Source organism: Megalops cyprinoides, chromosome 15 (assembly GCF_013368585.1).
Source record: "Megalops cyprinoides isolate fMegCyp1 chromosome 15, fMegCyp1.pri, whole genome shotgun sequence".
Lineage (NCBI taxonomy): Eukaryota > Metazoa > Chordata > Actinopteri > Elopiformes > Megalopidae > Megalops > Megalops cyprinoides.
The window spans coordinates 12,901,271-12,925,374 of NC_050597.1; the positions used below are offsets into that span (position 1 = coordinate 12,901,271).

A 24,104-nucleotide genomic window follows, 5' to 3' on the forward strand; every position below is an offset into this window, starting at 1 on the left:
CTCCCCTATTTGGGGATCAAAACTACCACCCTCTGGTTACTTTTTGGGTTTCTTAACCCCTGACATCCCATGACTATTTGGGAAGGAGTGATTATTCTTCACTTGTACCTAAACGTGGGGATTGCCCTCTGTTCTTTTCACAGACCGGCTCTATGCCCTAATCAGCAGTGGCAGAGGAATGCCATCCTATACCTGGTGTTTCGTTGCATATGGTCTGGCACAAGTGGAAAAGCCAGCAGCCAGTGGCCACAGGTATACTGGAGAGAGAGTAGGCTGCCCTGAAACATACAGATCAGGCCCTGCCCGTTTCCTGAATTCTAGGCAGTGACTCCCTGCCAGAATCAAGTCTGTCTCTCAAAACTCACCTTGCTATTGAATCAAACCAACCAACGTTGCCATATGAAAAAATGTAATTCGGTAAAAAAAGATTAATCCTGTGTCCTACTGTATAACATTGAAGATATTTTTCTCTTAATATGGCTTGGTGATTTTAGCCAAGCCAGGGATCAGTGTTTGATACTGACCCTAATGACAGTTGTCTGCACCGCAGAGTGACATGTGTATTTGTGTTTTTATATTCTGCCTATGCCCTTATTCACAGTGACCTACATAGTTCACACTGAGCATAATATCTATTACATACAGTTGATTATTTACTGAAGTAATTTAAGTACCCTACTCAAGGGTAAACAGTGCTCTACTATGGATTGAACCTGCAGATTTTGGGTTTCAGGCCTTTTAGCATGTATGCTAATGGATTCAGGGCACGTGCCCACAGCAAATCCCCTGGGCCCTGCTCTCTTACCCGGCTCAGCAGCTCCTGGATTCCCTGCTCCTGGGACAGGGAGCGACCCCTCTCCCTCACCGTGTCGTTGAGCATCTCCACAGCCTCACGCAGCTCCTCCACAGGATCCCCAATACTCTCCATGAGCGGGACTCCGCCCCCGCTCCCGCCACCCTGTAGGCCCAACAAGGAGTGGCCGGAGCCCAGCTCGCTGTGGAGAGTCTGACCCAAACAGAGAAACAAACAGCGCGTGGCGTTGTTTAGTGGCTTTCCACTATGTTTTTTTCTTGTCTGACTGTGTCGGCACAGCACACTGGTGTTATGGTATTGGCCTACTCCCAAATGAGAGGTTGGCGTAGTCAGCAAGCTGCATAACTGCTTTGCCCTAAATGGCATCAGCTCTGAAAACTGAGGAGCTTAAGCCAGAAGAAAAAAAGCATGCCGCCACCACCGTGGAGCTTTGTTTTGGGGAGAAAAAGACCATTCACCAGCTCTACCAGCTCTCTGGTTCCTACACCAGAAAGGAATCATATCTCACTGCCTTTTTGTCCACACACTTTTATTGGTGAAGTATCTAAAAAAAAATTGGGTACCTGCTACAGGTTTTTGTCCTTTGACTTAGTACACTTTATTGAGCCAAAAAAGTCAGAATACAAACCACATGCCATTAAAGGGCAGAGGTTAGTTATGTTAAAGTCAGTCCAATGGCTCACTGAAGTGGCAAAGCTGCATAGCTTTTTGGTTAGGTCATGCTGAGAAATATCAGAACAAATGATCATAAAAAAGCTCTCTTGGAGGAAATGTTTGTCCCTGAGTCAAATCCTTGATTAAATTAGCCCAGATGATGTCATAAGAGAGAGTCTCCTCCAGACTGCACCTCACTCTAAGATTCATCATTCCCAAAGTGCACCACACAGAGGAGGACCAGCCTCTGCTCTTGAGTTTTCAGCTTATAAGTTTATATCACTGGATAACACATCTCACAGATGGTGCCCCCTGCAGAACGGATTTGGTCACTGCTCCAGTCGACCGATCCTTCATGAATGTGCAAACCAAAGTATGCCAACATGGTTCTGATAAACAGAGAGGACTGCAACCCTATGTTTATCATTAACATTAGACTTGTTTCAACACCAAAGTCATGGTGCGGTGCCTGCCTCTGAGGCCGCTCAGATCCCTGTCCTGGTAGTGTGTAAACTCCCCACGGGGGTCAGGACAGTGGAGTCACTGGCCATCGTCTGATGTAGACTGAAGACCAACCTCTTCAGACTGCATCTCGGTTCCACCTCAATCCCCACCCCCTAAAGCCTGCTACTTGTGTTACTTGCTATTTTACATGTAATATAGCAATATGTTTTGGATTCTGTTATCTAGTGACTCATGTACGGTAGTATACTTGGCTCCCCTTGTCTAGTCAGGTAGCACAAGTTAACTTGTGGTAGGGCTTGAATAGTGTTATTTTCACACTCACTGGTTTGGGAGTGTTGTCAGCCTGGGTTGACACTGTTGCTCATTCAATTTGAATGGATACGCTTCTGTTCTGTTGTGCTGGAAGTCGCTCTGGATAAGAGGGTCTGCTAAATGAATGTGAGGTAATGTGGTGTGGGGGCGTGGTGCAGGCAACTGGGGCGTGGCACTCACCTGCCCCAGGCCACTGTAGCGGCTGCCACGCATCCCCTGGCTCTCCTCGAGCTCCACGCGTTCCAGGAACTCCGTCAGCATGCGCGTGTCCTGCAGCTCCGAGCTCTGCTGCGACAGAGCATTCTGCACACTGCGGTACCTAAGAGGAACATTAGTGTTATTATTTTTATTATTATTATAGTATCAGTGTCCATCGGTATTCATCAATATTCATGTTATTACAGTATCACAACCAGGGTCCTCACCCAGTCAGCTGTGTGGCACTCTCACAAACGGTAAGTGTAGAAGTGTACAGATCAGCTGTTCCTCATGTACCAACATTGAGGGCTACCCACTGTGAAATGATGGTTTGTAACTTGTGACCAGAGGAAGAATCATTTTATTTAGTCTGCACAGGTTTTTTATTAGTCGAATGCCTAAAAGATGACCTTTGGGTATGTGTGGTCGTTGAGGCTGGAAAATGATACGTACTTCTAAAATGTGTGTCTGTGTGTACTCATTGCATGCACACTTTTTAAATTGGGTAGCAAGGAGAAGTGTGGTTCCACATTGCGCCCGCCAAAGTCCCGGTGGGGAAACCCCAGGAATTCCAGACGTCACATTCATGGGCCCATCCTGGCAGCATCAAAGAGCGCCTTTGAACCGTGAAACGCTCAACAAATTCTGATGTAATCCAACCTGTCAGACCACCACTCAGAAAAAGACTCCTGCAAAAAATGATTCTCTGATTTTCTGAAAGGCCAAGGCTGCCCTGGAAGCATACAAATTAAGCCTTTTCCATTTCTTTATTTTCTTTGGTAGGCTTGCTCCCTTTAACAGAGTCTGTCTTGTGTTTATAGACATAGGTGCGCCCAATAAAGTAGTCTACATCATACATTTTTAATAGGAATCCTAGGCAGTGGCTCCTAGCTAGAACGAAGTCTGTCCCACAAAACCCACAGCTGTAATCCTTATTACATTAAACAAGAAACACTGCATCCATTTAATATGTGAGAGGAGTAAAAGTAATTCATAATACTGCTCTAAGAACTGATCTTAGTTGCATGTCTGTATGAGCATTGATATATTGGTCAGCTAGCTCTCTAGCATGAGTTACATTCAGAATATGGATCAGAGTTTGAGGATTCACGCCAGCTATCTGGATTATTATTTTAATGTGTATAATAAAAATGATGAAATGTGTTTTTTTTTAATGTTCCATAGATTTTTTTTCTTTTATCGGTTTCCTGGAATCATCCTATGCAATCAATGTTTGCCAAGTCCAAATTAACTCTTCATGTAGTCATCTGAGGCCAAGGCATACTGCCGCTTGAAACCAAGACTGACAAAATACAGACAAAATAATTAAAAGGCACTTACAGGGTGCAAGAAATACAGTACTACTTATCAGACGAGCAGACTGATCGATTGACATGTGCCACTCACTTCTCCTCCACTTCCTCCATGCGGGCTGGGAGCTGCTCGGTGTGGAAGTGCCTGCGGCTGCGCAGCTTGTCCACTTCCTGGCGCAGTATGCGCAGCTCAAGGCCCCGTGAGGACACCTCCCTCTCCAGCAGGCTGCTCTCCTGCTCGGCCGCGCTCATGGACTTGGGGTCCCTGGCCAGCGAGGACCGGTGGATGGACAGCTCCACCGTCTGCAGCCAGGCCTCCAGGCTGTTCAGGTCCTTCAGGACTTTCATAGCCTGCGTCAGGAAAGTGGGAGAAAGTCAGGGCAGCTGCGGTCACACAATGTGTACAGTCATACCTTCTTGGATTCAGCGGAAAGAGGTGTCCCCCTCTGAGACTCTGAGATCACCAGGCTTATGTGCAAGTGCAAAGAATTTCTGGAGCACTGTCAGAATATCTGAAAACTGCAAACGAAGATGTGAGCCATGAAAGGGACCGAGAATCTGAGAGAGCTCAGTTTTAGAAGTGATTTAAATTGTTCACTCAGGAACTGTCATGGTGAATTTAGTTCTCAGTCTAAACCTGACATCCTTCATAGTAAAAATGTTGGATGAGACCAGAAGCTGCCAGGATTGTGAGTAGGTCTTCAGTTTTATTTTCCTATAAAGTCATAAAAGCTGTATTGCGGCATGAGTATTTATGGCTTTGGTCGTCCAAAAGTGATTGGCCTTGTGACTTGTTGGTGGAAACACCTTGCAGGCCATGATGTGGACACAAAGCAGTGAGATTTCCTGGGCAAAGCCTTTGCTGGAGAGAGTGAGGGTCTCTTCCCTGATCAGCATGCATTTTGGATGGGGCTTTTATGGAACTAGGAGCCGCGCCAGAGCCGTGTGTAACACATTAAGGGGCAAACTCCTCAAGGCCTCAGCCTTACCTTCAGGTTGAGCTTCTCCGACTCCTGCAGCACCAGCACGTTCTTCTGGTGCCTCCTCTTCAGCTCCTCCCACAGCACCTCCAGCTGGCCCAGGAACTCTTCGATCTTGGCACTCCCTGGGTGCTGCGCCCGCACCAAGCTCCGGCCTTCCTGTGGTGGACAGTGTGGTGGACCTCAACTTCAGCTCATTCAGGTAATGTTGACAAACCCAGGTCATGAAGTACAGTCATGAACCTTTGCAGCCATTTGAGATACAGGTCTTCCCAATCAATTGTTTGCCAATGGATTCTCTTTCAGCTTGCTGGTGTTATCCTAACTAAGTCTGATTGTGCAGTGATTTTTTTTGCTCTCAATTGCACTGGTTTGAATGTCCTTGTAGTAGCATTTTAGTGATCCATAGAAAATAAAAAAACAGGGCAGGTGGTGCTGGTGTTGCAGGCCGTCTCTCTAAGCAGTGCCTCACCTTCTTGACCACCTCAATCCTGGCTCTGTTGGACAGGATTTCCTCCTCCAGAGCTGCCTGGCACCTCTTTGCCGCCTCAAAGCCATCCAGACTCGCTGTGCAGCAGATCTGGGTCGCCATGGCCACGTTGTCCTTCAGCCACGAGAGAGTCTTTGCCAAAGGAGATGACATGGCAAGAAGAGTGAGGAAGAGGCGCCACAACCACCAGAGGACGGATTCTCCCACTGTTTGGCAGCGAAAGGAACACATGCAGCTACTTCTAACTCCACCCTGAGAGCTGAGCTCCCCCGACTGTGCTCACTATTGGCAGGGCTGTGAGGTAAAGACAATTCCTGGAAGTTAGATGGTGCAGGCTGGGTCAGCACATCTCTGAAGAACACACACACACACACACACACACACACCACAACTCATCTGACCAAGAGAAAGGCCCTCTGTGCTTACTTACATGACTTCACCTCACAGACGTCATGTGAGTAATGGCTAAACCAGACACAGTTAACTGACAGCAGAGAAACCTATGCACCCAGAACTGGCTGTCAGAGATCTGCCTGACTGGCGACCGGCTAGCTAACTGGCGTCAGAGCGGTACAGTAGAGTGACATGAGGTAGCTGGCAGGAAGGGGAGCAGGCACCTTGTCTGCAGACACAGTGAACTTCTGCAGTTGCACGTGGAGCTGTGGGTGGCCTCGCGGGACAGCGGGCTTGGATTGGCCCAACTGTTTCCTGCTGAAAAATAAGCGCAAGCACGCAACTTTAATTTTTGCATGTTACATTAGCCATTACTTTATGCAGTTTTGGAGGGGAAAAAAAACGTTCAGTGCGGCGAACGGAATGTCACCTTTCCACCCCTGTCTGGCGTCTCCCGATGACATCACCCGTATGAGCTGGGCTGTTTCCTGTGACTGGAGGGGTGTGGCTCGTTAAAAGCAGCTCCTCGCTTTGGCCGCTTGTTGACTTCCTGTTGCTCCCGGAGTCTCTCACGCTCTGTTCGCAAAAACACATATGTCATTATGGTTTCATAAAATAACAGGACACGGCAATGTTCTGTTCAGTGCGCAGAGCATAGTGTAAGCACAACTGGGGCCAGAATGAGTTCTCTGCTTTGGTCATTGGCATGCTGTCACTCTCGGAAGAAAGAGATTGGCAAGTGTTGGGAAATTTCACTCGTTTGGAGAAGTCAAACACCTAAAAACATGGCATTGTATCTCAGACTTGATGAGCGGGGGATGACGTACACCAGCAGGAAATGGAGCTGAGCCTAAAAAAAGAGGTCCCTGTGCCCAGCAGCCAGAGCCACACAATGACACCAGGAAGTGGACTGCCTACCGAATACTCAGCTATCAATAACACTTTTCACATCCCGATTGACTCAAAACGCAGTATGTTGTGTGCATTAGATGTTACCCTCACCCTTTTTGAGCATGGGTACTGAACTACAGGAGCGAATCCTTCACAATGTCTTCGTACAGGGTACCATAAACATGAGAATATCTTTCAATGATGTCACAAGGAATCACTGCTTCCACACAGATCCCCATCAAAGCACTGTTTTGGTCAGACACTGAGAATAGCCTTGATCTCTCTCAGCACTAATGCCCCTGGATGACCTGGATGACTGTGCTTCTTGCTGGTCTCACAGCTACATTCCCAGAGAGTGCCTTCCTGTCATTTTGAGGTCATCTCTCCAGGTAGGAGGAGGGCTGAGAGCTTTGCCGGGAACCCGCGATTTGTGCTGCAGCAGCCTGGCAACGATCGGGACAGGCGGCGGCTGTGGCATAGCTCAGACTGTAAATAATACCTCGTTTTAATTTTGCAGCAACATGAACTCAGAAATCATTAAGACTTCCCCATGTAGGGGTGGAGAGCAGCCATTTAAAATGCAATTTATACCCCCGCAAGTACCTCTGCAATTTATGTCACACACTACCACTCTCTCTCTCTCTTTCTGACCCTTTGGCGAGCAGCAGAACACTCACGGATTTACGGTCTGTTCATTTTCCATCCCCACCAGCTCTGGCCGCCCTCTGAGGTGGGTGTGGTGAGGAGGGGGCAGGTCTGCAGCAGGGTTGGGCTACAGTACCGCACTCGACCCTGTCTCAGGCATGGAAATGTATTAAAACGTATTAAAAAGTAATCAGGCGCTGGGGCTTCTCATCTTTTATGATCGCACGGGTCACATAGCGGAGGGGGTAGCCAAGGTTTTCAGCGCCGGAGCTCCCTGTTTGACGTCTGTGTCAGTGCTGCAGGCTCTGCGGTCTTTATGATCTTACAGTACTCTTTCTCACTTCCACGGGGGTGACCCTCTCCGCTTAGGGGCTCCCTAGAGGCACGGCAGCCACCAGGAGCCCAAGCCCCACAGTGCATCATGTTAGCACCTGCCTGTTGCTGCTTTTTATGGGTCATAAGCACTGGAGGAGGCAGCAGAGGGTGTGCCAGCAGGTCCTGGAGCTGTAATTCTGACTTGCTGTGAGACCCTGGGCGGGAGCAGCAGCATCAGCAGGGCCAACGTGGTCCACATGTTCAGACTACTGGGCAATGTGAGGGTCAATGATAAAGCGGCACATGCCAAGCACAACACCCTGTGAATGAGGTCCCATACACATTGACATCTTTTGGGCAACAAAAATGCATGCCCACAGACACAATATTTACAACTGAATATTTTACTTGTCTTGAAGGCTCAAATGACCTCACCATGACCGAAAAAAGCTTTGGTTTCTATGATTTCCCCTTAAGCCTGTGATGAATAATGTCTTTAGACCACAATCTAATTAGAACTCAAGGCTTGTTGTCAGCCCAAGTCTGACTGGGATTTGGACTATTGCTCACAATAATTTTCAGTGGAATAAGGTTCAACACAAAACTATATTTACATCTTCCTACTCTTCCTTTATCTATGTAATTGTAAGGTTGCACATTTCAATGAAAGCTATTTCACTGACTTCACACCCATGTTCTGTTTGGTGCATCCACATCTGTTTTGATGCAGCCACATCAGATACAGCTGTATTGTACGCGCTCACAGTTAAAACCTGTTAAAAAACCAAGCAGCACAAGAGCGTTTGATACTTGCTCCAAGCAGGAGTAACTTAAACCAGGTCTGATGTGGTAACGTGGACAAGGCTGTATTAAGAAGTGAAAACAAGAAAAGGTGAAATCAGCCCCTCTAAAAGCAAGAAAATGAAAATATAAAGATTTAATATAAAGATACACTACAATTGCCTGAGAAGGTTCACATGCACACATGGCCCTAAGCCTGAGGCCTGAGCCATGAACAACACATTACTGACCTGCTGCACAACCACCTTGGCTAGAGCTTCAATACTTCTCTGTGCAATATATTTTAAAATGTATCGTATTAACGTGTGACATCAAATGCTTTTTACCCCCATTACAGAAAATGAAAACAGCTACTGGCAAAAGTTAAAGCGTGTTGTTCATTAGATGATTTTCACATTAAAATATCAGACAATGTTGATACACAGCAGTCTACAAGTTCAAAACGCCATTAATAATAATGTTTTATAGCAGTGTGTTAATTTAGCCGAGGCATTTTCTGAGTCAGATCTCAGAAGATGTGAGTCAGAGCTGGAACGTAGGGCCTCCTGTAAAGTTCTGTAGGAAAGCAGTCAATTTAGGAGGTCTAATACAATTTATGAACATGCCAGTCAATAAATTATCTACCATTTATCACAAGGGCCTCTTATCGGCCTGTTTATGCATTCAGGCGGGTAAAAATAAAATCCCCTCCCCTTGATTAGAGCAACAGCCCTGATTACTGATGGCTGATCCCCAGAGACTCACTTTCACCCTTCATCTTTTTCTTTGCCCTCTGCAAAAAACAACCTCAGATGTCTATCACAGCCCTTCGGGACCAGCTTTCTGCTTCTCTAGAAAAAAAAAATTAAAAATAAGAGGAATTATGTTGCCATGAGGTAAAAATAGCTCCTGCACTTCCTCTGCCTTCAAGAGTAAATGTTCCCTACAGTCCTTATTGGACAGATTTTTTTTTCTTCTCTCTCTCTCTCTCAGCGACATGCTGTGGGGGTGATGTCAGCCAAGAACTATCACTACCACCATGCCCATCTGGTGTGCGGTTTGCCCGCCTGGATTTCATTAGAGCTGAAAAACAGCCGGGCATCATGTTTACTCCACATCACGTGCCAGACGACAAGAAGCAAGGGTGCTGCACTTCGCCGTTGCGCCACGCGCAGACGCCGTTCCGTATGGCAAGGTGAACCGGTCACAGGGCCGTTGTGAAAGAGCAGCGGTTCGGTTGCTCAAGTAAGTGAGAGGGTTCTGGTCCCTTTTTTTTTTCTCCCAGCGCAGAGACCTTTAGCAGCTGCATCTTGCACATCCAACCCTTAATAGACTGTAATCAATTCAAAGCTCCCCAGAGCGGAGTAAAGCATTGCAAAACTATGAGACAAATTTGTTTTACTGGTTGACTGGTGGCTGCACCTGGCACAAACACTGGCTCTGACTCTAAGTCTTTGTTCCGACCCTCACGTTAAGCTCTGCATAATGTCTAATAGGTGCATTATCTGTGGCAGCCCCTCCTACATAACCCCTGCTGCCAGTGCTGGAGAGACAAGTGGCCATTGTTGTGTAATGGCTGTGTGCCATGTCAATGGTGAGAGTCTATGAGGTGAGAGAAACACCTGAAATGGAGCTGGAGGCATGGTGTCACAGTTGGCACGTGGGCTAGCAAAAGCCAAGGGGGTGAGCAGTCTTTTAAATGGGGTGGAAAGAATGAACGTCTCCCCACCAGATAAAATCTGACTGAACGAAACACAGACAATGCCAGATCCAAAGGTTACCCACAGGTAGAGTCCTCCTCCGAGAGCATGCTTGGTAAAGCACCAGTCATATTGTGAATTATTATTCATTTATCCAGAGTGACCTACAAGGCTGCCATAGTAGGTTACATTAAGTGCATGCCACAAGAGCACTTTTAGAGCAGCAGAAGCATGTGCCTCCAGACTAAAACTACAAAAAGTATATTGAATCTTTTTTAGTCCCAAACATTTGCCCAAATTCTCATATCCTTAAGTATATGAAACATTAATCTGAGGCAATGGAGCACTATAAAATGGCTGTATCATTATTCATTGTTAATCCACAAGCATGGACTAATGAACGAGTAAAATACCATTAAGACCGCAAAACAAGCAGTTCCATGTGTATGAATGGTAGAATGGTCTGTAATCAGGATCCTCATAGCCCCAGAGGGCACCACTTCCTCAGTGCAGATGACCCATAAAGCAGTTTGGATTAATATTGCATTAATCTGATGAAAATATATTTTTATATTGTTGTTTTTACGTACAAACCTAATGTATGTACAGATAGTGCAGTTATTCTAACTGTAATGTTTATTTGAGTCAAAAGGATATGAAAGCAATTTGATTTTCAGTTTAAAAGAAACGGGTATTTGTACTGGCAAACATTTTGCACTTGCTGTACAATCATGGCATGATATTTTCGTGGAAACTTATGGATATTTCATGCCAGTATAAATATCACCTTTTAAAAGCTCTTCCTGCATGCTGTATATGTAATTCAGACAGCCAACCTTTCAGAGCTGTGAGATAGAAAAGATGTAATAAAGTCAAATAAATTTAGACTTTTCTCCGTTATCCTTTCCAGTTTCCCCAAGGTGTAAAAGTCCATTATTTTGACATGCTAAATAAATGCAATTCTTCCAGACAGGAGTGACCCTGGAACTGAAACCTGACGTTGAAAGCAGCAGTAGATGTGACTGGTGAATACCAAGCTACTGACCACACATCCTTTGAGCCGGTTCTGCTCCTCTTTAACCTCCTTTCCCATAATCCTGTGCGTCTCAATTCCCACGCCGCACTGTAGCTCTCTGGATGGGGTCAGAGGGTCGCCATCTTCCCTGGTGAAATCAGAGCTGGAGGCAGGCAGAGCTGGCTTCTCGGTCCTGCAGGGAGAGCATTGTTGTGATCTAAAACTGTCAAAGCTTAGTAGCCTGAAGGAAGAATAAGGAAGCAATGCTGTTGATACTAATTCTGTCCCTGAACTATTTTTGCAATAGTTGTACTTTTAGCGCTTCAATAACTATGAAATTCTTCAGACAGAGGGACTCATGTGGTAACATCTGGACTGAAATGTATCCAACTTACAGCACCATACCGTAGCATGGGAAATTATTCGAAGACAACCATCGAAGAATGAATGTTTTAGTTTATGCAAGAAATTAGCTAGAATCAACTGCTATCATATGACACATCTGAAAATCAAGAGCATTGATTTCTGTTCCATTCAAAATTAAATAATTGAAAGACAAAACTTGGAACTTTTGAAAGTGTTATTCTTACTCAATGTATCCATTTAAGAGCCATTTTCCAGCCCATACGTGATTCATTTGGCCAAAAATAAATAGACAAAGAAACATTAACAAAGGGGTGTAACTCCTACTTCGGAAAGTGTAATGACTACACAAACAATACGTAACATAACATAAAAGACCATGTTGGAATCGGCACAGCCCAGACATTAGTGCCGCGCACAATTAGAGAGTGATTCCAAAGCTGCCAAGAATTATCTCCAGTACAAAGCTCACATTCCTCGCCAGTGAAATTTTAATGTTCTCATCGACCACCTTCACGAATAGATCATCGTGAAAGCGCTCCAGACCGCAGAGCCGTTCCCATTGGCCTCGGGAGCGATGACGACACGCGGGGAGATGACAGTGAAGCGAATAATTCGGGGCCGTTTACGGATTCCGCAGACATACGGAAACAGATGAATGGGGGGTTATGCAACGCAGAGTCCCGGGTGTTTGCGAGACTAATGCCGGCCTGATAACAAGTATGATTTCACACGTCTGATGCAGTGACCTCACCATCTCCAAGGAGTGGCTGTTGTTTCAGAACAACTCCATAAATCAGTCAGGGAGGAGAGCTAGATGCTTACCCCATCTCCACTAGACGAGCCTTCCATTTTGAACCCATTATCAGCATGAGATGTATCGGAAAGAATGGTGCACCACTAGACAGAGCTGGTTACGTAATAGAAACCATGTCAACTACTTGTCAGTTGACACTTTTTGTGCAATTATGTGGAATAAGATTGTTTCCAACTATATAATTTAGAATACATACAATGTATATTTAATTCAAACAGATATTTCATGTACACCCCCACTGTCAGCATCACTAGTGTTGTTTTCAAGTAATTCAATTAATATGCATAAACTCACTACAAAAATGACAGCTGCTGTCATAGCTGTGCTTTGAATTGGGAGGTGTTGGTGCTGTCTGACCTCAGTGATCTGGTTACCCTCTGGAAAGCCATGGTCAAATGCATACGGAAGGAACATGTCATAAGGCACAGGATGCTGTCTGGAGAACTCTGCAGCAAACCACATCCAGAATGAGGTTTTAAGATTTAATGACACATAATGCACTAAGTACAACTTTCTTAAAGTCTTTCAAGTCACTGGTTGCTCCCAGTGAACTTCAAATTTAACAATATATCGGAGTCCTTGGCAAATTATAATCCATTATGTCCTTCAGCATTCTTCCATCTACTTCCATCTAGTAGAGCAGAATCTCTGAGAGAGTCTCAAGAAATCCCAGAAGACATTGATCAGACAAACCTCAAAACATGTTCACTCAGAGATTACAAAATTGCTGCTAAAGATATATGTTTAACTTTTCACTCCCGTGGCCAATGCTTGGCAACTTTTTTGGGCTGCATGTAAAATCTCTATTTTACTTGAACAAGTGTCATTTTTTAATGATGTCAACATTTCAGAAATTAGTCAAATTGGCTCAAATATCCAAGGATAATTGGGGCTGTTATTTTATTATTAATATTAATCATTTATCCTGGAGTACAAAATAACCTTGGGGTCACAAGCAATTTCCTTTACATTTACCAACTGCATAAAATCTACAAGATGTCTTCTCGGTCTGTTGCCAGTCCCAAAAAAACACAGGTACTGTATATTATCTTAGAGCTGTTTGCCTATGAATTCATCTTGATTAACATTTAAATTGCTTTCAAAGTAAATCCTCAAACACTCATAACTAGTAAAATTCCAATTATTTCCCTATTTAGAACCGTAAATATTTTTCATCTCATTTCTCATCTCGTATTTTCAGAGAGCAGCCAGATGTGGTAAATTATCTCAGTTTAAAAAAGGTAGCTCAGATAGAGGGAAAAATACTGTAAAGTTCATTTGCCAGAAGTTACAAACTCCATTTGTCTTCGTCAAGAATGTTTTTAAAAAAGAGGCCTGTGTTACACTCCATAGACTTTTTTGCTTTGGAAGACGAAGGTCAGGTCTTTCATGGCGTGGACTCCACACATTCATTCAAAATAAGCATCTACCCTTCCTGCTTTCTGTAGAGAACTCATAAGCAATTAGTATCTTCTTTTTTGTTCATTGTATGAAATCAAGGCGGAAGAAAGCTGCAGTACCGTAGAACATGTATATGCTGAAAGGAAAAATATTGGTTCAACAGTGTACTTTTTGTAAAGGGTCTTTTTGCCCTTTTCAGTGCAGCTGAGGAGTAACAAATACAGCAATAACACAGAGTGGAAACCACTTCCACCTTTTTGGAAACCACAGCGCTCCCATTAAGCAATGATATGGCTTGTGGCCTTGTAAGGACGCCACAGGGACCCTCTCTAACCCCAGCAACCTGGAAGGCACGCCCACCTGACAGCCTTCTGGAGGAGGGCCCAGCCGTCCTTCACCTCAGCCTGCTTCTGTGTCACCCTCACCGCCAGGGCCGGGTGGAGGTTCGACAGCTGAGATACAGTCACATCCAGCATCTGGAAATGGGGGTGGAGGGAAACGAGGAGGTTTTTGTTTGGGGGGGGGGGGGGGGTATGGGGGATGCAGTGTTGGGGGGTGAGGGGGTGAGGAAGGAAATTACTCAACACGTTTGGAGTCAATTTATAGACTTGGAACAAGATACTCGTCATGCTCTTAAAACATTAGGTCAAACATGGTTATTATGAAAGATGGAAAATAATTATTTTACATGACCACAGAGGAGTTTTGTGTTGGGAGGAAACTCCACAAGGTCAGGTTTAGTCTTTTTTTTATTTGAGCCCATGCTGGATGCTGGATCAATAGCCAACTACGCCAGAGCACTGGTCTGACTCACTGTCTAAATGTACAGCATGTATTCAGAGGAGTAAAAGGTGAAAATAAAGCCATGAACATGGTAATGGCTGAAAATATAAGGTTTGCTTACTTTAGAGTTGTGCTATCTGAACAGTATTTTGACTAACTGAGCTTTTAGTTCTGCAGAATAACTAACATCACATTCTGTTGTGTCTGTTCTCACCATAATTTGACTGGCTATGTCCCGAATCTCCCTGTCTCCACTGTTCTCCTGATCATTCGTTACAGAAATGCTTTTCCTCTGAGGAGAAAAAGACAACATTGAAAGAGTGTGAGGAAGTGAATCAGCAGACATATTTGCAGAGATGTCAGACATTATGCTGGGAGAATATATCCTGAACATTCCTTTGCAAGTACCTAGAAGTTTTAAATGGAGGCCAGGACAGAGAATAACATTACCTCAACATGGAAAAAGTAGACCAAAATATTTCAGGGGCACGAGCAACACTGGTGATAAATGGGCATACTTCTCAAACAGACTTTCAACATAACACTCAGGGAAAGCAACATAGTTTGCATTTCACCTTGTTATTGATGGCACAGATGATATTGTCTGCCTGTTGGTAAAAGGAGGAGACTTCTAGTGCCAGCTGAAGGTTTTCATGGTAGTCCTTCAGGAGCGATTGAACCTTTAGCCACCTGCAAAGACACCACAGTATCTCAAGAAAACAGCAGAGAGGCAATGTCATCAAGCGGATAAAGAGCTGGTCTCGTATGGACTTTTTGGTAGGTTCATTCCACGGTTCACTGCTGCTATTGTACAACTGAGCAAGGTAAGCAATAAATGTCAAAGTAATATGCTACATAATTCACCCCAAACACGAGTGTAAACTGTCCTATGTTTCCAAATAATAAGATTATTTTTTTACGCTGAATAATTAGTTTACATAATCGAAAAGAATTGTTGAAAAAAATCATCATAGCGCATGAAGAGAAACAGCTTTGTGAGTCCAACATTTCCACTGACGGCACGCCACGGTCTGCAGTACAGTACGCACATTTTGTTGACGTGTTTCCTCCGGGTGGAAATGTTCTTGCCCTCAGTCTTCCCCTGTTTCTCCAGCTTTAGCGCCAAGTGGTTGATCTCCTCGTGGAGAGTCCGGTACAGCTGCTCATCCTGGGGGAAAATTACAGGGATCCCGTTCAAGCAACAACTGCATCTCTACGCTCCGCTCTCAATGCTCTGGAATAGATGATGTCATGAAAACGACTTTGTGAAGCGCGCTTTTACCATCTCAAAAGCCATTACGCATAGCTCAAAACACGTATTCCCAAATGTGTGCGTGCGTTGTAAGGAGACTGCATCCAAATGCACACTCACCGAACCTCATGAATAACAGATTTACCAACAAGTTTGGGAATATTCTCAACTTTCATCTTAGTAGATTTTACCGGAGGGCATTTTGCTATTCTTTAAAGCAACATGTAGCTGTTTACTGTTGAAGCCATCTCTTTATGCAAAACATGTATTGGTTGGAGAAATATATGCAGGCTTATTTACTGAGGGTTTGGCCTGGATACAGAGTAATGAGACAGCATTAAACCAAATGGGGGCACTCCACATGATCAACGCTTTCCTGCTTTTTTATGACACTCACCTGTTTCAAATCCAGAATTCTTCTAGTCAGCTGCACTTTGTCAATATTCTCACCAAGAACCTTCACCAGCGACTGTTCCTCTTCCTGCTGATGCATATAAAATGAATACAACCTTTGGTTCTTTTATTTTAACAATGAACATCAAATTTTTATTAGCACCTCTGTTACTTTAAATTGGCCTTGCTACCAGAGATCAAAACAATGTGAGAGCTTGTTAATTCAATCGACAGACATCAAAACTTATTCCACGCAGAAAGAGGTAATATTGCACTCAATATTCAGTGTGCTACAATGAGATCAGCATTTTCCAACACTGCTGATTCACAAAGCAAGTGTGAAAATCTTTTCATAACATTTCTTTCCTAACATTTTCAGCAAAATGCTGAATGTCATTTCTTAACATAATGAGAAAAGTGACCAGGCGGTGGTGATGGCGGTGAGGGGGTGTTGGGGTAGGAGACCAGGTTCTCATGGGACAACATGGGTGGCAGCACTGGAAGAATCTGTCTGAAAGGCCCACATCTTCTCAGAGCCTGGAAAATACCCACTCTTTCCAGGCCGTACCCTGCACTGTGAGGTTTTTTTGCTCCCCTTGTTCTTTGCTGTCATTTATTTATTTTCGCATTGCTAAAATGGATCATTCACGTGGCCTCACAGAAGGCAAGCAAAACCTGTCCAGATTCTGTCTCTGAGTCTCCGCTCTTGGGAATTCACAAACACAAAAAAGAGAGTAAAAGAACGGACACAGATGATAAAGCTCTGAAGGATTTTGTTTTGACTTTGAGTAGCAGACATTTTATGATGGTGCACATGTCTGAACATAAAACATGCCTTTTTGTCCACGCAACATTAAATCCAGGTGGGCTAGGGAGGATATCTACAAGAGAGAGCCTGGTACTCGGGTACAGTCTGTAAAAGGAGATGCTCGGGTAACTCTACGACATCTCCGCTGACACATCTGGTTCCAAGCAGGATAGGGCTTACCTTCTCCTTTATCCACGCTTCTAGCTTGTCCACCTTCCTGTTGAACTCCTGCAGACTCCTGGCTCCACCCAGCGCCTTTGATTGATTGGCAGCAGTCTGCTTCAGCGTGTGCCACTGGTCTTTGAGCTGGCTCAGCTGTTTCTTCACCAGGTCTGAGGTGGGGTTCATCTTGCAGATGAGCTGTTCGCCCATCTTGGAACAGAAACAGAACAGAGGTATTAGGTCTGACAGATGGGATAATGTTGTTGAAAGGTTGAACTCTGGGTAGCTGGTTAGTGAGGATGTTTTTGTAAAATGGTTGAAACTTTAAGCTATTTAAAATGGTTGATGTCCATTAAAGGTAAGCAACTTCTAAACAGTTGCATACTGTTTCAGCTGGTTATTACTAAGATAAACTTGGCTCGCTATCTGTGATCATAGATGGTTTGCTGAAGTGAAAGTAGCAAGTATATTTAAATGGGACATAAGGATTAAAGTTAGCTGGTGCATCATCCTTAGGTGACTTTATTGCTAAAGAAACATTTTTATATAATATCCAGTGCAATGAAGAGAAATGGTAAGATCACTTGGCACTTCTTTCCAACCACCATTAAAAACCTGCTTATGACTCTGCTCTCTCTACTCTTGCTCACTCTGCTTAGGAGTTGTTTTTGGCAACCGGTTTTTGGTTGCCATGCTTGTGACTTCCTGTTGAAGAGGTGCATTGTTCATCTGAGAATGTGAGGGCGCATGGCGTGGACACAGAAACAGGCTCTGAACCTGAGTGTCTCATATTGAACGTGTCTGAGTAGTGAGACCCTGGGCTGCCAGATGTTGGCAAACCTCCACTCGCCTCAGCGCGACTGGCTCGGAAAGTAGAAATATCCCGCTCTGGATCCCCCCTCAGGCCTCCTCAATGTCAGGGAGGGTTAATTATGGGCAATGTACCATTTCCAAACAATCTCACGGGGGAGGAAGAATAAACCGTGCCTGGACAATGCTGTCTGGAACATGGAAAGCCATGAGAAAGCACTTCCCTCTCTCAGTCCTAAATAATGGCTGTAAGACAGCTGTCAAATCTATGGCAGTGAAAGGCTATGAGCTGTGACATATAGATCATATTACCAGTGTCATTATGTATCGTGTTTCCTTTTAAAATAATTCCCCCACACATTGTATCCTGTCGTATATGGTGCACAGACCTATTAGAGCTCACAATAAACATGGTTTATAGTATTTTATTTTGCGATACACCTTTAATTGGAGAAATTGCAGGGAAGATCCCTCCATATTAATCTGCGTGTTTCTACAGAATGTGATGGAGGCTTCACCATAGTATCTGCTAACTGCAGCACAGTTAGCAGGGGCACAAGGCACAGAGCACAAGGGAAGGATGGGCTCAAATGAGTGTAGTTTTAGATTTCAATTTAGACTGCATTCTTAGGCCAGCAGAGTCACCTGGTTGAGCTGAATGAGGGTGTTCTCGAAGTCCTTGAGGTCTCTCTGCAGGGTCTGAGAAAGCTCCTCCCACTCCTGCAGTGGGCATCTCTGAACATTGCAGCCATCCTTCAGGTCCTGCAGCTTCCCTTTGATCCACGCCTCAGCCTGAACATCAGGGAGAAACAGTTTACCCACAAGTGTCACAGACTGCCCTGGTGCAACAATCAAATGTTACCATAAAATGGCAAAAATGTCAAGCTCTATTCCACTGTCATGGTGGAACCCAGCTGTCTCCCTTTATTCAGGTTCTGTGTGGTTCTCCTGAGAGGCTCACAAGCATCAGTGGTGCTGGCCTATTTACAAAGCAAGCTGTGGGTGCAGATAGACAGCTGAATCACTGCATTGCTTCAGCAAGCATTGGTATTAATACAGCGGATGTAAAAGGGGAATGGAGAAACCTGCACACCCCCATCACTGATCACAGCAAAATAAAAAAAGAGGTAGACAGATATAATACAGAGTTCAGTGCTTTCATGAAAATGTCTTGGACTGCAGATGAAGTCCAGACAGTTGTTTTGATCTGCCGATGACAACATTCAGAGTAATATTATGCTATAGCTTTGGTTTCAAGTAATGCAATGGAAAAGAAATTGTGCCACAGCAGGTCAGCTGAATGCTGGATCTCAAAACATTTTCTCATGACATTTTTTTTCTGTGTGTGTGTGTGTGCGCGCGCACGCAATCGTGCGCTCCGTCCCAAAATTTCACTCACTTCACTCACGCTTGCAGAACCCAAGCGCATGCGAAGCCACCAGATGCAAGATGAAAAACCTGATTCCCTCGATCACGTCAAAGCAGCGTGACGCGTATCCAAACAGTGTATACAGTGCCCAGGTGTGATCAGCAAGACTAATGGAATCAAAGTGAATTTCACATATAAGACAGCATTTATGTCTACCAGCTATGGACTGGTGTAGCTAGGACTTCGTGCTATTCCACCCAGCTTCAAAGCAGACTTCCTGCGATTTCATTACACAGCGTCAGAAGCTGGGCTGCAGAGTATCCCCAGGTTTTTTTTTCCCCTTTTCTTTTCAATTATCGTCACTGTGGCAACATTACACAGCAGTTATGAGGTCAGGGAACTTTCCTCTCCCTCTTTTGTCAACGGTGCTGTGGAAACATTTCATTACCTAAACAGTTTTTAAAAGGTTTGCAAAAGTCTGCACAAGGTTAAACACACAGCAGCAGGACCGGGGAGAACAAACTGCAAGCAAAAGTGTAGGATTGCATCATGGATTCTAGTCCCAGGAGGCTAAAAAATCTGACCCCCGTAATCCATCATCCATTTTTCTATTGCGCTTACACACAGTAACACTTTAAGGACACATCATCTGGAACCCGTTCTTCACTTTCCAATGTCATGTTATGTATGCCATGGAGGCTTTTTTTTGGCAAGTGCACAAACCGTTGCATAAGCCCCCTCTCTTTCTCTTTAAACTCTCATTTCTGGCTATGGTTGCAAAGAGAGAACTAAAAACAGGTGGTCAAGCTCGAAGAAAAGATGTGTTCGTCTGATAAGAACATGATGCTTGGTTGAGCGCTGATGTCAATGGTACGTCCTAACTGAGGTGCCTAATTCACAATGTTAAATTTGACTTCATTTTTAAAACTGTAATTGAAATGGCAGCACAGGAGTTAATTTCCACATACAATAGGGCTCTAAATTCAACTCCTTTTCCATGGAGATGAGTTTTAGAAGCAAAAAAGAGTAGATAGTCAAGACATTTTTCCATACCCTACATGCACAAAAGGTGCTTAACAAAATGCACATTATGTACCATGCTCCAAATAGAACATCCAGATGCAAATCTGTACACTCTGAATAAAGTTACACCAACACTTAAGCAACATCATTCAATCTTGCTAATCAATCAACTAATTTATTGATTTTTCTTGATTTTCTGAAGTAATTATCTCTGACTACCAATAGCAAATCCAACAGGTACCTATACCTACAGGTTTGTAGCTCTTAGGCCACTACTTGAAGAACCCTGTGCACGGTCAGATTGTAACATCTGATGGTCTCTATGTCTGTTACATATTTTGTAATAGCATTACGTACGAAATGAACACAGCATTGATGGCAATGGTATGGGAACACCACGCAATATAACACTTGACTTATAACGCATGCCATATGCCTGTGATCGTATGTCTAGTTATGCTTTTTTGTTGCGGACCTCAATGTGTAAACTTAGTGCACACAGCTTCTCACTCAGTTAGGCTCCTGCTGTGCTTTTGCAGATAAGCTCTGAAAGGAGGAGGTCCAACATTCCCCCGAATAAACAAACCATCAAAACCGCACTCCACTCCACACAACACTTGGCAACAACACATTACTATTCGCTTGAAATTGAAATATGATGTCATTTCTTTTCTTCTGAACACAGTAATTATCTTTAATAGCTCCCGCGGGCGCCGAGGTATTTCTGATTTGAAGAAAAAAAAAAAACACTTGAATAAACAGGCCTCTCCTATCTCCCCACACCGGCTCCCATTACAATGGTGTTGCTTTCTGTGATGATGACATCATACAGGAAGTTCCTGATGCTTGTGTTTCTTCCTCGCCGCCAAAACAATGGGCTGTTTACCAGAGTCGCTGCACACCTTAAGGTCTGTGCCAGAGGTTACCAAGCACCACAAAATCACAATGGTAGCTACCCTGTTCTTATGCATGTTTACAATGCAGGGTGCTGTTACCTAAATCATGAAAAAGTAATTTTGCATAAACTATACAGTCGGACAAAGTATACGTATATCCTATTTTTGGTGTCTTTAGGTACTCAAGTACATGTGCAAAAAGCAAACTCTTCTACTCTTTCCTTCCACTGACATACAGCAACAGCTTAAAACTGCCTTACAGTAGCCCCATTGATGTCGCAGCAACAGTCAGGAGGGGCATTTAGCTCTAGGCTAACTGAGCTTAAAGACCATTATTCCTGGTTATCAAGGTAATGTTTCGTAAATATTACATAATATATCGAATGAGATATTTTGAGTAGAGTGCCCTTTCATGTGACACACAACACGTGAAGCCCTGAAAACAATCACGTGCAGCTGACATAACCTAGGACACAAAGAACAGGATTGACCACAACATCTACTTCAGTCACATATCCTGAATTTAAGGAGCGGGGGCCATAACACTGGACTCTGTCAAAGTGAGTCATCGAGGCTGTGTCATGGGACTGACATATGCACTAAACGGAGTGGTTTTACAGAGAAGCCATGGAGACAGCCTCAAATAGAAAAGCTTGTGAATGGATATCGTACACCATGTGGCAACCTCCATCACACAGTTTTATTATTGTTTGTATTAAATCAGCCTCTTTAAACTTCAAAATGTAATGTTGTAATAACAGATTTTCATCAGTGCTATCAGCAGACCATATCACTGTAAAGCAAGCGTTTCTCGTCCAATTTATACCAGCGGATTGAAGTGTCTACAAAGTAAATACAATTACTGTGGCAATTTCCGAAAAAAAAGAGGATAGCTGAGCGTGCAAACTTCTGCAAAACACAAAATGACACTTCAGCTTATTACTGTTAATGATGTGCTATGGAACAGCTCTAAATGCTTGTATCACTTCTTTTTTTCTCAGGCACATAACGAAAGTTGGCGCTTTTATTTTTTGCCAGTATTATCATTGTAAAATTGTTTCCGCTTCATGTGCCCATTCAGAAGAAAGGGAGAGAGAAACTGAATGTCCAGGCCCAGGCCTGGACCCGCTGTCCCTGAGCCGAACCCGCTGAAAAATGTCCTTGTATGTTGGAGTCGGCGCTGCAGTGAGATAACGCTAGCCTTATACAGCCTGAGCTGGTCTCCACGGGCCAAAGGCGTGAAGAGATGGAGCCAAACAATGATCTCACCCCACAATAATCGCTCCTCTTGTGGCTGTTCCCTTCCCTCCCACTCCCCTGTGCTGCTCGCATGCTCAGCACAAAAACACAGGCCTTCCTCCTGGGTCAGAGGACAGGGAGAGCCTGTTTCTATGTACATCTCTCTACTGCTTTCATTTCTTCTTCACAGTTTCCACATTAGTACTTAACCCCAGGGCACCTCCCCAAAACGCCTCCCCTTGCCCCAATCGGCCACACACACACACACACACACTTTGTAATGTTAGAGACACTCAGAGACAGTACATTGACATTCCAGGACACAGCTAAAGCAAGGTACTTTGTCACCAGGATTACCCTGTGCTACAGCATGCCTCAGAGGTATTGTAAACATGTGGATGTCTTAGATTCACAACCTCTGTCTGAGCCCTTGGCTTTCTCTGAAAATCATTTACTCTCAGGGAGTTTGTGGGAACAACAGAATGTTCTTTCCAAATTATCTGAAGCCCTGAACTATGTCCAGTTGTACTGTATTGTATGAAACAAAGCAAGTTTATGCAATTTACCAAGTGAGGGTATTGGCCATTGCAGCATATTCTTGGATGAATATCTCCAATCACCTGAGACCAGATTTTTATTCAGTGGCTGCACTGGGAGGTCAGTTTGAATGTTTTGTGGAGTATAACAGTGGAAGTCAACACCTCTGCAATAGTAACATAGCCTCATCAATACAGGGACAATAAAACTGCCATACCAGCTTAATTTCAAGATAATAACGAGTAAGAGTAAAAAATGTAGAAGTAAACCAAACTGTTAAATCATTTTAATCACCTTCAAATTATCAACCCTCAAATAATCTTGGTATTCCAATACACAGACCAGTATGGGTGTTCGATGAAACTCAGATTCAGAGCGGCAGTGGTCTCCCTGCCTGTCATTACCTGCAGGATTTCTCTGTTGAAAAGGGCATTGCGCTGAGTAATGCTGCCATCGCTCTGGGGCGGGACATCAGCCTGTCCGCAGGATGGAGTCTCCACCTTCTGCAGGTCTTGTTTTGGTGACAGGGCTCTTAGCGCAGGAGTCTATACAGAAATAAATACAACGTTATTGAATTGAGTGGTACACATTTAATCATTTTTGACATTTGTATGAACTATTGTACACCAATGGGTGGGTGTTAAAGAGGTCATGAAGAGTTTTCTCTGTTGAATGAATACATTTCAGTAAATGCAAATGCGATGCAGCTGGGTTTGGGTTCTGGGCATTTTTCTCATGATGCCTTAATTTCCCTCTGGCTGCTGTTGTCTTGGAGAGGTGAGAAAAGAGATGAGTGTTTTCCCTTGTGTGTTACACACAGCCATTATACAATGCATGACGTACTCGCTGAGGTATTTCAGAGTGGATGATGTGTTCAGAAACAAACAGAGAAAAACACCATTTGGTTGTGATTATATTAATACTGATATTTCATAATGCATAAATGTCTGGCTTTTTGTGGGCATCCTTCCTGACATGCAAAGTTTGTCAAGAAAAAGTTGTGTGTGAGAAAAGGAAGAAAGAAGCTGTTTGAGAGTTTTATAAAAAAAAAAATACATTTACACTAAGGATTGGGCAGAACACATTCAGGGCACCTGGGACAGTGGAACACCACCCCAATCCAATCTCCATGTGCATACTGTGAAGAGGTCATTGCTGAGTAAGGTCCAGTCCATGACAACAAACATGAATTGTTGCTTGTACAGAGTGCGGTTGGAGAACAGTAATGATGCCATCCTAATCTAGTAGTATGTCATCGTCACAGAAACGGAACAAAAGAAATGTTA

At 44.0% G+C, this 24,104-nt stretch overlaps 1 protein-coding gene across 1 annotated transcript in view; it reads right to left on the reverse strand.

The window, feature by feature from the left end:
• LOC118790326 overlaps positions 1-24,104 on the reverse strand; it is a 47,264-nt gene that overhangs the window by 17,416 nt on the left and 5,744 nt on the right. The window contains exons 3-18 of the mRNA XM_036547235.1: positions 23,223-23,363; positions 18,400-18,546; positions 16,963-17,154; positions 15,979-16,062; positions 15,379-15,497; positions 14,905-15,019; positions 14,544-14,621; positions 13,907-14,022; positions 10,996-11,158; positions 6,050-6,195; positions 5,844-5,937; positions 5,209-5,358; positions 4,746-4,895; positions 3,851-4,107; positions 2,426-2,564; positions 806-1,006 (exon numbers count right to left, since the gene is read on the reverse strand). Of these exons, the coding sequence (XP_036403128.1) occupies positions 806-1,006; positions 2,426-2,564; positions 3,851-4,107; positions 4,746-4,895; positions 5,209-5,358; positions 5,844-5,937; positions 6,050-6,195; positions 10,996-11,158; positions 13,907-14,022; positions 14,544-14,621; positions 14,905-15,019; positions 15,379-15,497; positions 15,979-16,062; positions 16,963-17,154; positions 18,400-18,546; positions 23,223-23,363 (2,292 nt within the window). The remainder of the gene's footprint in view (positions 1-805; positions 1,007-2,425; positions 2,565-3,850; positions 4,108-4,745; positions 4,896-5,208; positions 5,359-5,843; positions 5,938-6,049; positions 6,196-10,995; positions 11,159-13,906; positions 14,023-14,543; positions 14,622-14,904; positions 15,020-15,378; positions 15,498-15,978; positions 16,063-16,962; positions 17,155-18,399; positions 18,547-23,222; positions 23,364-24,104) is intronic.